This window comes from Nicotiana tabacum, unplaced genomic scaffold (assembly GCF_000715075.1).
Source record: "Nicotiana tabacum cultivar K326 unplaced genomic scaffold, ASM71507v2 Un00022, whole genome shotgun sequence".
In the NCBI taxonomy this organism is placed as follows: Eukaryota; Viridiplantae; Streptophyta; class Magnoliopsida; order Solanales; family Solanaceae; genus Nicotiana; species Nicotiana tabacum.
Genome location: NW_027438260.1, coordinates 130,649 through 144,479, shown reverse-complemented (window position 1 = coordinate 144,479; position 13,831 = coordinate 130,649). Strand labels below are relative to the sequence as shown.

The following is a 13,831-nucleotide window of genomic DNA, read 5'->3' as shown; positions in this document are numbered from 1 at the left end:
CAACACCGTATGGAGTAAAAATGGTACATGGGGAACAACATGATGCCAAAGAGATGTTCGTGGTCGACAAAGTAATAACGGTATAGGCGCTTTCGTCAACAAAGGAATCGGAGTCCAAAGGAAAACAGGAAACTAAATAGCAACCACAACCACCAGCTTCGACTCAGTCGGGGAAGTAGGGAACGGATGATGACGATGACTACTAGATCCCTTGATCCTTCATAATCCCCGAAGATTCAGACACCACCAAATCAACAGTCGAGGAGTTGGAGCAAATCATACTGATCGAACATCTACCCGATCGAAAGGTATACCTGGGTACGGGGGTTAACCCCCGAGCTCAGGGAAAAACTCGTTAAATTTATTATCAATAATATGGATTGTATTTCTTGGTCCCACCTAGATATGACAGGGATCCCGCCGAAAATCGCTACACATCGACTGAGTTTGGACCCGAAGTTCCGCCCGGTAAAACAAAAGAGAAGGCCCTAGTTCGAGGTAAAACATGCATTCATCAAGGACGAGGTAACCAAACTTCTCAAAATAGGATCCATTCGGGAGGTAAAATATCCCAAATGGTTAGCAAACGTAGTCGTAGTTCCTAAAAAGGGAAATGAACTTAGAATGTGCGTAGACTATAAAGATTTAAACAAAGCATGTCTTAAAGATTCTTTTCCTCTGCCGAATATAGATCGCATGATCGATGCCACGGCCGGCCACGAGATCCTTAGTTTTCTCTATGCCTACTCCGGGTATAATCAAATACAAATGAACCCGGAGGATCGGGAAAAAACTTTGTTTATCACTAAGTACGGCACCTATTGTTATAATGTAATGCCGTTTGGACTAAAAAAATGCTGGTGTCACTTATCAACGCTTAGTAAACCGAATGTTTGAAGAACAAATAGGTAAGTCAATGGAGGTTTATATTGATGATATGCTAGTTAAGTCCCTGCGAGCAGAGGACAATTTGACACATTTGCAGGAGACCTTCGATGTACTAAGAAAATACAACATGAAACGCAACCCAGAGAAAGGTACATTCGGGGTCGGCTCGGAGAAGTTCTTCCGCTTTATGGTATCAAATCGGGGTATCAAAATCAACCCCGATAAGATCAAGGCAATCGAAGACATTACAGTCGTGGACAATGTTAAGGTCTTACAAAGATTAACAGGGCGTATAGACGCCCTAGGCCGATTCATCTCGAGGTCTTCAGATATAAGTCACAGGTTCTTCTCACTGCTCAAAAAGAAGAACAATTTTGCATGGACCCCAGAATTCCAACAAGCGTTGGAAGAATTAAAGTGGTACGTCTCGAGCCCGCCACTGCTTCATACCCCAAAAGCGGACGAGTAACTCTACTTGTACTTAGCAGTCTCGGAAATCGCGGTAAGTGAGGTCCTAGTTCGAGAAGAGCAAGGTACGCAATTTCCTGTTTACTATGTTAGTCGAACTTTAAGTGAGGTCGAGACCCGGTACCCACACTTAGAAAAATTAGCTCTTGCCCTAATAAGCGCCTCTAGGAAATTAAAACCATATTTTCAGTGTCACCCGATCTGTGTGGTGACTACTTATCCCCTTCGCAATATTTTGCATAAGCCCAAACTTTCGGGCCGATTAGCCAAATGGGTCATCGAGATCAGTGGGTACGATATCAAGTATTGACACCGAACGGCCATCAAGTCTCAAATCTTAGCCGACTTTACGCTAGCCCTCGTACCCGAGGTCGAAAAGGAACTATTAATAAAGTCGGGTACATCACCAGGGGTTTGGACCCTCTTCACAGACGGTGCTTCGAACCTGAAGGGGTCCACGTTAGGCATCATTTTGAAGTCGCCCACGGGTACTACAATTAGACAAGCTATAAAAACTGCCAAGTTAACTAACAATGAGACCGAGTATGAGGTTATGATTGCATGTCTCGAGAAAGCTAAAGGTTTGGGGGCAGAAGTCATCGAGGCCAAATGTTTGTAGTAAACCAAGTCAACAGAACCTTCGAGGTTCGAGAATATCGAATGCAGAGATACTTAGACAAACTACATGTGACTCTACATCGGTTTAAATAATGGACCTTACAACATGTGCCTCGAGAACAAAACAGCGAGGCCGATGCCCTCGCAAATTTGGGGTCATCAGTCGAAGACGACGAGGTTAGCTCGAGAACTGTCATACAACTTTCAAGGTCAGTAATCGAAGAAGGCCACACTGAAATCAACTCCACAAGTCTGACATGGGATTGGAGGAACAAATATATTGAGTACCTAAAGAACGGGAAGCTAAAATCGGATCCTAGGGAATCGAGGAATCTACGTACGAAGGCTGCACGATTCACATTGGCCGAAGACGGAACACTGTATAGAAGGATGTTCGATGGACCATTGGCAATATGTTTGGGACCAGGAGATACCGACTACGTCCTACGAGAAATCTACGAGGGCACCTGTGGAAATCATTTTGGTGCCGAATCATTAGTTCACAAAGTCATCAGAGCAGGATACTATTGGGCCGATATTGAAAAGGATACAAAAGAGTTTGTTCGAAAGTACGACAAATGTCAAAGGTATGCACCGATGATTCACCAACCCGGAGAACAACTCCACTCAGTCTTATCCCCATGGTCATTCATGAAATGGGGAATGGATATTATCGGCCCTCTACCATCGGCCCCAAGTAAGGCTAAATTTATTATGTTTATGACTGACTATTTCTCTAAGCAGGTTGAAGCACATGCTTTTGAGAAAATTAGAGAGAAATAAGTCATAGATTTCATCTGGGACCACATTATATGCCGATTCGGGATGCCTTCCGAGATCGTATGCGACAATGGAAAGCAATTTGTCGGCAGCAAAGTAACAAAGTTTCACGAAGATCACAAAATAAAGAGGATCATGTTGACGCCATATCATCCTAGTGGGAACGGACAGGCCGAATCGACAAACAAGACCATTATTCAAAATCTAAAGAAAAGATTGAACAACGCCAAGGGAAAATGGAGAGAAATATTGCCTGAAGTCCTTTCGGCATATCGAACAACGTCAAAATACAGTACGGGGGCAACATCGTTCTCTTAATTATATGGCATCGAAGCTCTGATCCTGGTTGAAGTCGAGGAACCTAGTGTCAGGTTTCGATATGCAACGGAAGAGTCAAACCATGAGGCTATGAATACAAGCCTCGAATCGCTAGATGAAAAACGGAAGCCGCCTTTGTTCGGATGGCCGCACAAAAATAATGAATTGAAAGGTACTACAATCGAAGAACCAATCTTCGACACTTTAAAATCGGGGACCTAGTTATGAGGAAGGTCACCCTCAATACTCGAGACCCAAACAAAGGAAAACTTGTCCCGAACTGGGAGGGACCGTATCAGGTCCTCGATATCATCGGAAAGGGATCCTACAAACTTGGCACGATGAACGGCGAACAATTACCAAACAATTGGAATATATCACTCCTCAAACGATATTACTGTTGAGGTATGACCTTCTCCATTTTCATTTATATTTTATGCTAACCATTTTGCAGGTGTTTAATCGAAGACATCAAAGGATTCTTCAAACACAAATTCCATAGGTCTGAAAACACGCGTTGCACTTTTTTTCCCTTAGACCGGTTTTTGTCCCAAATGGGTTTTTTCGACGAGGTTGTTAACGAGGCAACCATTGTTCGTGCTAACTTAGAGCAATTCAAAAGTATTCGAGGTTCTCGATAGGTAAATTTTTTAAGGTTCAAACGGTCGAACGAACCGTGCCCATGTAGATTACTCGAACCCTAATGGCAAACATGTACGCATGTTAATCTATTGAAAAACGTATTTTTCCTTGCCAGATATTTCATGCCTTAGAGAAATGTTTACTTTACAATGTCGTGCTTGTGATCTATTGTGGAAACCAACTTAAGGGTCGGTCACAACTAAAGTTTGAAATATTGACCTCGTACTCGGTGATTGCCGTCCAAAAAATGGACATGATCGAATTACTAAAACCTCGAGATCGTAAGACCTTAAAAGGGAAACCCTCGATTTTATAGGCTACGGACACCCTACTTGAGGACTGATACTTCAAACAAGTTCGAAGTATAACAAGGGAACAAGCCCAAAAGGCGAATCCCAAGCTAAAGGTTACGGCCAAATTAATACGGTTCGGAGACGTCTGATTTTCATTATAAAACAGGCCTTCGAATGTTTTCAAAAACTTGTTAAAAAGGCTACCCTCGGTTGAATTACTAAGGGTCTCGATAATATCGACTCTCGAAAACTCTAATGGGTACAAAGTCGTTCGAAATCTCAAATAAATTCTTTATTTTATGTTAAGACATTACGAAACAAAGGGTCTCGATAATATCGACCCTTGAAAACCCTAATGGGTACGAAATCGTTCGAGCTCTCGAGAAAATCCCTTATTTCAAGCTAAGACACAACAGATTTTATATGATCAAACAATAAACTTTTCAAGCTGAAAGGGGGGAGAAAAGCCATTCTTTTTACTATGGCCGTATCGGCCTAATTCAAGAGCCTAAAGGGCCATTTTTATTTTTGAGTTCGAGAAATCATCCTCACTCAATGAAATCCCAAGGGTCACCCTACTCCGAGTTCGAGCAAGTACTCACTCGATTGTAAAAACTACACTAGTCCGACTTCGATCAATTTGCCTAAGCATCGAACTTATAAACAAAATTTTCATAAGGCATGAATGAAACAAAATTTTCACAAGGCGGAAAATGAAGTAAAGACAAGTCGAAAAGGAAAAAGATCTTTAAATATATGAGAATATTTACAAGGTCCGATCAGGATCCTACACAAAAGATCAAAAGTAAAAAATCCTAAGGTTCCTAATTTTTTCGGGGGCACCTTCTTCTCCATCGAGGTCCTCTCCGCTCTCGGACCCGCTCTTGATCTCATCGGAGGAGGCCAGCGCTCCAGTATCAGCTTCACGCTCTCTAGCCTTTATTAACTCGTCAATAAGATCGAAGCCTCGAGCGTGGATCTCCTCGAGGGTTTTCCTCCGAGATTGGCATTTGGCGAGTTCAGCAATCCAATGTGCTCGAGTTTCAGCAGTCTCGGCTGCCTCTCTCTTGGACTTGAGCGGCTTCAGCATCGGCCCGGTAGACGGCCATAATCGCCTCTACCTCGACCTTGCCTTTTCAGCTTTAGACTTGGCCTTTGCAAGTTTGGAAGCCAACCGAGCCTCGAGCTCCTCTATTTTCTTTGCCTGAATTGAGCTTTTCTCCTTCATGTCTCGAAGCTGACTTTCGGCCGATGACAATTGACATAAAGCAGTCTTTTTTTCTATAGCAAAGCGTTCCATACCTTCTTTCCACCCCCAAGGTCTCCGCCTTCATCATGTTGACCTCCTCGTGGAGCTGCTCGATCCTCTCGACCTTCTGCTACAGCTGTGAGATTGAAATGTTAGCAACCATTCCTGAATCGAGCCTATGAGCTTTTAAGAATTTCATTACCTGCTCGATCAGGTCGGTCTAATCTTTGTGAGCCTTGGCCAACTCGGCTCAAAGGTCCTTGGTCTCATCTTCTTTTTGCTCACAGAGAAGTCTAAGGGAATTTCTCTCCTCCGTGAGCCCTCGGAGGTCGGCCTCATACCGACTCAACTCAGTTAGAGATCGAGAAAATGCTTCCCAATGAAGCGCTGAGGCCTACGCAGAAAGAAGAAAAGAAGTTAGACAGGAAGAGAAAAATGAACACAAGGGTAATACCAACATGGGAAGTTAAGGCTTAACCGATTCAGAGCTTGTTGCGCTTCGTTGAAAAGGCTCGATGCCTCACCCGAGTCCTTCCTCGAGACCTCTAAGTCGCTCAGACTGGTAGCATCTTCGACCCAGTAAAGTAATCATAGAATAGATCCTCCCTTCCGTGGGATCCTTCGATGTTGAGGGTCTTCAAGGCCCGAGCCTCTTGAATCATCTCCTCGGAAAATGGGGGGAGCAGCGAGGAGCCTCCAATTTCTATTGCCCCAAGTGGATCACTTGGGGCGTTCTCTCCATCTCGAGGGACCTCGAGACCAGACCAGCCCCTACAGGCGAACCCATTGTTGGCTTATTATGGTGGGAGGTATCTTCAATCCTCGGTAAATCGGGGACTTCGCCCAAGTCTCTTCCTGAGACCCCCTCATCTCGAGACAGAGTCTATGCAATATTCACTGATTCAGTAGCTTTTGGGGCCTCGGTGCTCATTCCCACTAAGGCCACCATCCCGGAGTCATCTTCTTCCTCTTCTTCCTCTTCATCCATTACACGTCGAATAGAGTCTTCGGTCACGAGGATGATGTTCTTCCTCGGCTTACGAGCCACCTTCTTCTTAGGTTTTGGATCCTTGGAGGTTGAGATCTTTTTCCTCTTTTTGTCCTTCGCCGGTTTCGGTGCCGGGATTGAAGTCTCCTCCTCACCAAATAAGGGCCTCATGACAACATCTTTGCCAAGGCATGTATGAAAGGAAATTAAGTAAGAAATGCTTTGACAAAATCATCAAAGACGTGGAAAAGGGGCTTACTATGAGTTTTGGCTTCCCATCGGCCCTTTGATAAATCGCGCCATGAGGCCAGGTCCCGAACCCAGCTCTTGAGGTTAGGAATTGCACCGGGCATCCAAGCGACCGCTACATCACGGAAAATAATATCGATGAGAAGAAGCAAAGGAGAAAAACAATAAATAGGAGCTAACAGTGGGATTGTACTTACGCTTCATATTCCATTTCTCGAAAAATTGCCTTTTCTTGGCCGGTATTAGGTCGGAAGTCCTCACTCGAACGAACCGGCCCATACAACCTCAGTTTTTGTCCTCGTCTATGCTCGAGAGCAGCACTTTGGTAGCCCGACGTTGGAGTTTTATTAACCCGCCTCGATAGAGGCTGGGGCTGTACAACCTAATGAGGTGGTCGAGGGTAAAAGGCATCCATTCGACTTTGCTCATGAAGAATCGGAGCAGAATAACAAATTGCCAAAATGAAGGATGAATTTGGCCTAGGGTAATTTGGCATTGACGGCAAAAATCAACGACGACAGGGTCGGAGGGGCCCAACGTAAAAGGGTAAGTATAAGCACTTAGAAACCCTTCCACATGGGTGGTGATGTCCTCTTCGGGGGTCGGGATCACCACCTCTTTGCCCTCCCAATTGCAGTCTTTCTTTACCTACTTAAGGTGTCCCTCAGTTATCGAGCATATATACCTCGACACTGGCTCACATCGACCTGGAATCGACGAGGCTTTATCGGTCTTAAAGTCAGAAGTGAGGACGTACCCCCCGGGAACACACTCCTCAGGGCGCGTCTCCACCAGTGTTTTATCGCCAGTCGTCCGCGATGAAGAAACGTTTTCCTTTTGAGGAATAGTTTTTGACGTTTTCGCCATTTGGATTTGAAGTTAAAAATAGATGGAGATGATAAAATTTGGTTCTCTAAGAAGAGGTTATCAGTGAAAATCGTAGATTTGTAGATGAAGAACTTAGAAGATGTAAAAAGCTTTGGATATTGGAAATTTGAAAGTAAAAGTTCGAAATGGTGAAGAGATGAGCTATTTATAGATTTCACAACGACGGTTCAAAACTGGCAGTGGCCGACCATCGATTGACGCGCATTTAATGCCTTGGTAATTGTACAGACGTGACGTTTCAGTCACTTCCGTCGCTTATGTCACGAGGATGACATCATGACAGGTCGAGATAGAAAAATTGAAGGCTCAATTCGTTTCTTGTCATTACACTCCAAAAAATGAGGGGACTATCTATATATGGTTAAAATCGGCCCCACCCGATTTTACTATTTGACTGAGACCGGGAGACTGTATCGAAGGACGGCCTCGTAACGGAACAGACTAAATCACGAGGATTAGGTACCGAGTCCAAAACCGAGGTACCTGTCGAGATCGAGGCTAGTAGCGGTCGAAGCCAAATGAGACAGACATCGAGCAAGATCGAAGATAGTATAATAACGAAAAGGCGAGATATCTGTAACTGGTCGAGGATCACAGCGTAAATCTCGGTGACTGGTCGAGGATCATGGCGTAAATCTCGGAGCGGATCAAATCAGAAACGGTTAATTAGCTAATCATGGGATTTCCTTCTGTAATTAGAACTATACCATAAGTGGAATTTCTCTACTATATAAAGGGGGTTCTAATCATTTGTAGGATACATTTGACAAAGATAAAAGCAATTTAATTCTCTTTCTCGTTTGTACTATTGTTCATCGGCTTGTTATACTTTAATTGTTCTTGCATCAACCAGTTCGAGGGTATCCAAACTCGAGGGCTGAGTTCCATTCTAACACTAGTTTTCTTTACTTTATAGTTCATTTCTGCTATTAATCCTCGTATTTATCAATTGGTATTAAGTGAAATCACATGTTCTTAGAGCCACATTATAAGTTTAATTGTTATCCAATTTTAAGGGTAAACACTGTCTTAAATAGAAAACCTTCCAAATGGAATAAGATTAATAAATGTTAATGAAAGCATAAACAGATAATAAAGGAAATCAAAAAAAAAAAGAAAAAGAATTATAAACAAGTTATAACAAACGAAAACATAAAACATATGTAATGTTTATAAATAACAGCTCTTTAGCAGTATTACTAAAACTAGACTAGATGCCTTGTTCTTGAATTCACTCTTCCCTTTTCTCCTCTCCTTTCCACTTGGCGTACACATCAAAGCCTTCAAATTACTGCTATGAATTTTTCGCTCTTTCTAGAATTGGTACCACCTTTTCCCCCAACCTCCTTGGTAGCAAAAGATATTCTTGCTCTACGCTTTAATAAATATGTAATGTTTAATTTAAATTAATTTGCACTTCAAAACCTGCAAAGTAAGATTTGGGAGCACATGGAATGAATAACACATCTTTACGTGTCCTTCAGTATTAATGGTCCTTCATTTATATTGTCTTGTTATTTGTTACCATAAGACAAATAATTGACACTTTAGGGTTATTTATATTTGTAGCTCAATTATTGTATGGTTTTAGGTCGTTAGAAGTATAGACCAAAGGTTAAGCCCTGTACTTTGTTTAATGTCTCTCACACTAGGTGTATTGTCAGTTAATTGGAAGACGCGTACCAAACCCTAAAAATTGCCCAAACCTACTTGCAAGTTGCAACTTTTTTTTTGCTCCAAAGAAAAGACTTAGTGGGCGTTTAGACATAAGAATTTGTAAAATTCCGAAAAAAAATAATCTTTTTTTCAAGTGAAAATAATATTTGAAAACTAGAGTTGTGTTTGGACATAAATATAATTTTGGATTGTTTTTGAAGTTTTGTGAGTGATCTGAGTGAAAATTTTGAAAAATATCCTTTTGGAGTTTTTTAAATTTTCGAAAATTTTCAAAATTCATCTTCAAGTGAAAATTTGAAAATTTATGGCCAAACAATGATTTTGGAAAAAAGTGAAAAAATTTCAAAAAAAAATAATTTTTTTCTTATGTCCAAACGGGCTCTTAAATTATGTTAAGTGATAAACGTACGGGACACAATGTTAACAATAAGGAGTCGTTTGGTTGAGTATAGAAAGAATTTATTTCATCATAAAATTTTGAATAAAATAATACAGAGTTTGATTGAGAATATGAATATTTAATCCCAACATAAAATTTTCGCACTAAATAATATAGTGTTTAGTTGGTGGTACTACCCGCACTAAATTATGTGAGAATTATATACTGTTTAATGTGGGCTATGATGAGCAATTAAAATACATGAATTAGTAATACATGAAGTAAATTATTTAAAAACAAAATGCTCTTTTAGAATAATTAACTTTGGTTTAAAAATCAAACTCCCCCTTAACTTTGAACAATTATTATTCTCTCCCTTTATCCTAAATAATGTCTATTTCGCCCTCGTCATTTTTTAATTTTCACATGTATGTGTAATACTCTTTTTTATTTTACATTCTATTTTTTATGATTTTTTATAATTTAAATGATACTATACCTTATTATAAGTTATAATATAAATTTATTCAAGTTATAAATAGAATATCCTTTATATTTGTCGCATTTGATCGGCCTTCTCCATAACGGAACTGAAAGGACATACCATCTCCCAAGGAATTATTCGGTATTCCTTCATAATATTACGTGCATTAAGTATATATTTAAGTTACAATTTCTCAGTAATAAACAGATAATCCTTTAGGAGTTTGTTATAAAATCGGCCTTCATTTTTAATAATTATAAAATTTTATATTAATTGCATTGAGGATATGTTTATAATTATGTTCTCACCATTTTTTATTCTCGATTGTGTAAACATATTTATGAAATGTGATTGTTATGAATATAATTATTGATAAAAGCAAATTATTTTATTTTAATTTTTATTTTGCTCATCCTTTTTATTATTCAACATCAATGAATTATATGCTTGATTATTTTTTGTTTTATTTTGAAAATAAAAGTTAGCCATTACATAAGTAAGTTCATAGCATAGATATTAGAAAAAGAAAAATATCATGATACTAAAAAGGTAAAAATTAATAAGGTAAAGAGATAAATATTGATAATATAGAGGTTAAAATAGACATTTTAAAAACTCAATATAGAAATAAGGGGGATAATGATAATTGTTCAAAATAGAGGGGGAATTCGATTTTAAAAGCAAATTAAAGTTTGGAGGTGCAAATAATTTTCACCCTTTTCTTAAATATTTTATCACCACATAACAATGCATTCATTAATAAATACACAATAGATTTCATTAGTAGTAATTGTATAAACAATCTTACATATTTAATTTATCGCATAATAGTAATGCATAGAGTAAATAATTCCTATATTATTAATTTTTGCATAACTTATTTTTAGTTAAGAGTAAATAAACAATGCTACCAACTGATTGTTCTTGAATTAAAATGTTTAATTCTGAATGAACATTTGATTATTAAAAAATATCTTTAAATCTGAACATTAAATAATTAATAATTTATTTTTTCAACATCTCAGTGTGTGTAATTATCTTTATTTAAGAACTAATAAAATAATTTAATTAAATACAATATATTTGAAAAATATTCGTTTGATTAAGCACACTCTAAAAGTTATTTGTTGATATTTCTCTTCAGACTAAAACTAAAGTTTAATTTTTTTTTCTTCCATTAAAACTAAAATAAAATATAAAAAGTGAGAAAAAGTTGTACTTTTTGTTTAATCTTTTGTTACCATTTAAGTGGTTTACTAGAAACTAGAAATCATTTGAGAAGGCCCCGAAATGTCTAATTCCTTTATTTATTTTTCAACCCCAAAAAGTCTAATCCGGTCACGTAATTCCCGGCATTCTGGCCTATATAACTCTCTCTATCTTTTCTCTCTTTTGCGTATATAACGGTTCACCGCCTTGGTAACACTAGGGCCGTCAGTTTAATAAAATAAAAATTCACTTCGCATTCCTCAACCTACCTTATTTCATCACAACCCAATCGAACCCATCCAACAGTATCAAACAAATCCTAAAAAACCCCTATCCAAACAACACGTGTCCTCTCAATATATAATTCTCATGTCAAAATATTCACCTGTATGTGTCTTTAGGTATCCTCATTAATTTAACCGCAGCGGAAATTAGCTAACTGCAGTTAAATGTAACTTAACCAAGGTTAAAACCCCCCACTCATGTAGCAGTTTATATATATCAACTGCTGCACATCACCATCTCCAGTACAAAGTCCAGACAGAAACCTCCATTTCTTTCTTTTCTTTACATAGAAAGATGATGATCGGAGAGAGAAACCACCCTTATCCAACGGTCCATATTCCACCATGGTCGTACGGAGATAATCAGACGGATAACATGCACCTAACTTTAAGCCCAAACGGCAATGCAAATTCTAACCCCAGCTTCAGTGCAGCCTCTGGTGAAGACTATTCCATGTTTCTCCAAAACGACGCCGGTTTGAAGGCGCTCCAGCGTTACCTTCCGTTCAACGACGTTGTTGGTGATTTTGACTTTGAGTACGGCGAAGGTAAGGATATTGACCTTCCGGTAGACGCATATTCTTGTGATCAATTCCGTATGTACGAGTTCAAGGTGAGAAAGTGCGCACGTGGGAAGTCACACGATTGGACGGAGTGTCCGTACGCACATCCCGGCGAGAAAGCTCGTCGGAGGGACCCACGTAAGTATCACTATTCAGGAACTGCATGCCCTGATTTTCGTAAAGGGAACTGTAGGAAAGGCGATGGTTGTGAGTTCGCTCACGGCGTATTTGAGTGTTGGCTCCACCCTGCTCGCTATCGTACGCAACCTTGTAAAGATGGACTCAACTGCAAGAGAAGGGTTTGTTTCTTTGCTCACTCACCGGAACAGATCCGAGTACTGAGTCCGCGTGCCGATTCGTTCGATGGCTCTCCTTCCATTTCCAGGTACGGTTTTGAGGGGAAAAATATGCATTTTATACAGTCTCCTGAGTCAGGTTCGCCACCTTGTGAGTCGCCGCCGATGTCTCCGATGACTCAGACGACCAACTCAGTGAGCTCGCTAAGTCGATCTCTTGGGTCTAATTACTCGATCAACGAAATGGTGGCGTCACTTCGTCAACTGCAGCTGAACAAGGTTAAATCCATGCCCTCTTCCTGGAATTTACAAATGGGCTCTCCTGTCCTCGGGTCACCGAGGCTACCCGTAAACCGACCCGGTTTTTGTAGCTTGCCCTCAACGCCAACTCGGGCCTTCAACCGACCCGGTGTCTGTTGCTTTGATCTTTGCGAGGAAGAACCAGCTATGGAGAGGGTAGAGTCAGGGAGGGATTTAAGGGCTAAAATGTTTGAGAAATTGAGTAAAGAGAATCCGTTAGATGGGATGGTACCCGACCCGGTTCGTTCTGAAGCTCCGAACCCTGATGTTGGTTGGGTCTCTGAACTGATCCAGTGAAAATACTCTTCTATAAAATTATGGGGCTTTCCGTTTTTGTTTCTTTCTCTCCTGCATGTGAATACTAAGAAGGAAAGGGAGAAAGGTAAAAGATCTATTTGCTAGTAGTACTCCTATAATTTTGGAAGCATCAAAATTCAAAAGGTGATTTTATGCACATGTTAGTAAGATTTTGTTAGTGTAACTGGAGCAAATCTCTGTTTTTTGTTGTTTTTTTGGGAAGGAATATTCTGGAGCCATTTGAAGGAAGTAAACTTTGGGAAACCTACGATCCATGTACAAACAAAGGTAGCAGATTGAAGATGGATTATTCGGTTTTGCTTTGGCTTTTTGCTCTTTTTTAAGGTTGTCCACCTTTTGCTCCAAATATCTCTGAATAATTACTAGTAGTAGTATCTGTAATGTCGTAAGTCTTCATTTTGATTAACGAATGTTTATCCTTGTAAATATAGGAGGAGCAATGCTCTTTATGCTATTGGAAATTAAAATGTAATGCAATTTACATTTTCTTCAGTCTGTTGTTCGCTACTTTTCATTTTTTAAAATTGATCATTAAAAATAAGTTGGTATTATTATTTCGAGAAAGAGTATTATTATTTCGAGAGGCAGTTTCTGGATTTTTTTAGTAGCAAAGTATGTGAAGTCAGGTACCCATTAAGGTAAGGGGAGGTTGAGAGATTTTTGGAGTAAACTGTAAGCATAGGCAAATATGGGCTGGCAATAAGGAGAGTTTTCTGGTTCCCTATTCATTCCATTTTTTGTGGGAATGCAAAGAACACACCAAAATGGAATTGTCACTTTTTTTAGAAGAGAAACAGAGATACGTAGTGTCAAAAGTTTTACTACTATTAGCGCTTCTGTGGCCTTTAGTAGCACGCGAAAATGAAAACACTACAAACAGAACGTTGCAGTGACAGTCATACGGATAAAGCCTGCAATAAATGAGTCCTGGATCTCTGTT

General features: G+C 39.7%; 1 protein-coding gene across 1 annotated transcript; it reads left to right on the top strand.

Annotated features, from left to right (window-relative positions):
- Nucleotides 1-11,219: 11,219 nt before the first annotated feature.
- Nucleotides 11,220-13,383, top strand: LOC107771097 (zinc finger CCCH domain-containing protein 20-like). Its single transcript, XM_016590420.2, has one exon. The coding sequence runs from the start codon at nt 11,710-11,712 to the stop codon at nt 12,868-12,870; it is 1,161 nt and encodes a 386-aa protein (XP_016445906.1). The 5' UTR covers nt 11,220-11,709; the 3' UTR covers nt 12,871-13,383.
- The last annotated feature ends 448 nt before the right edge of the window (nt 13,384-13,831 follow it).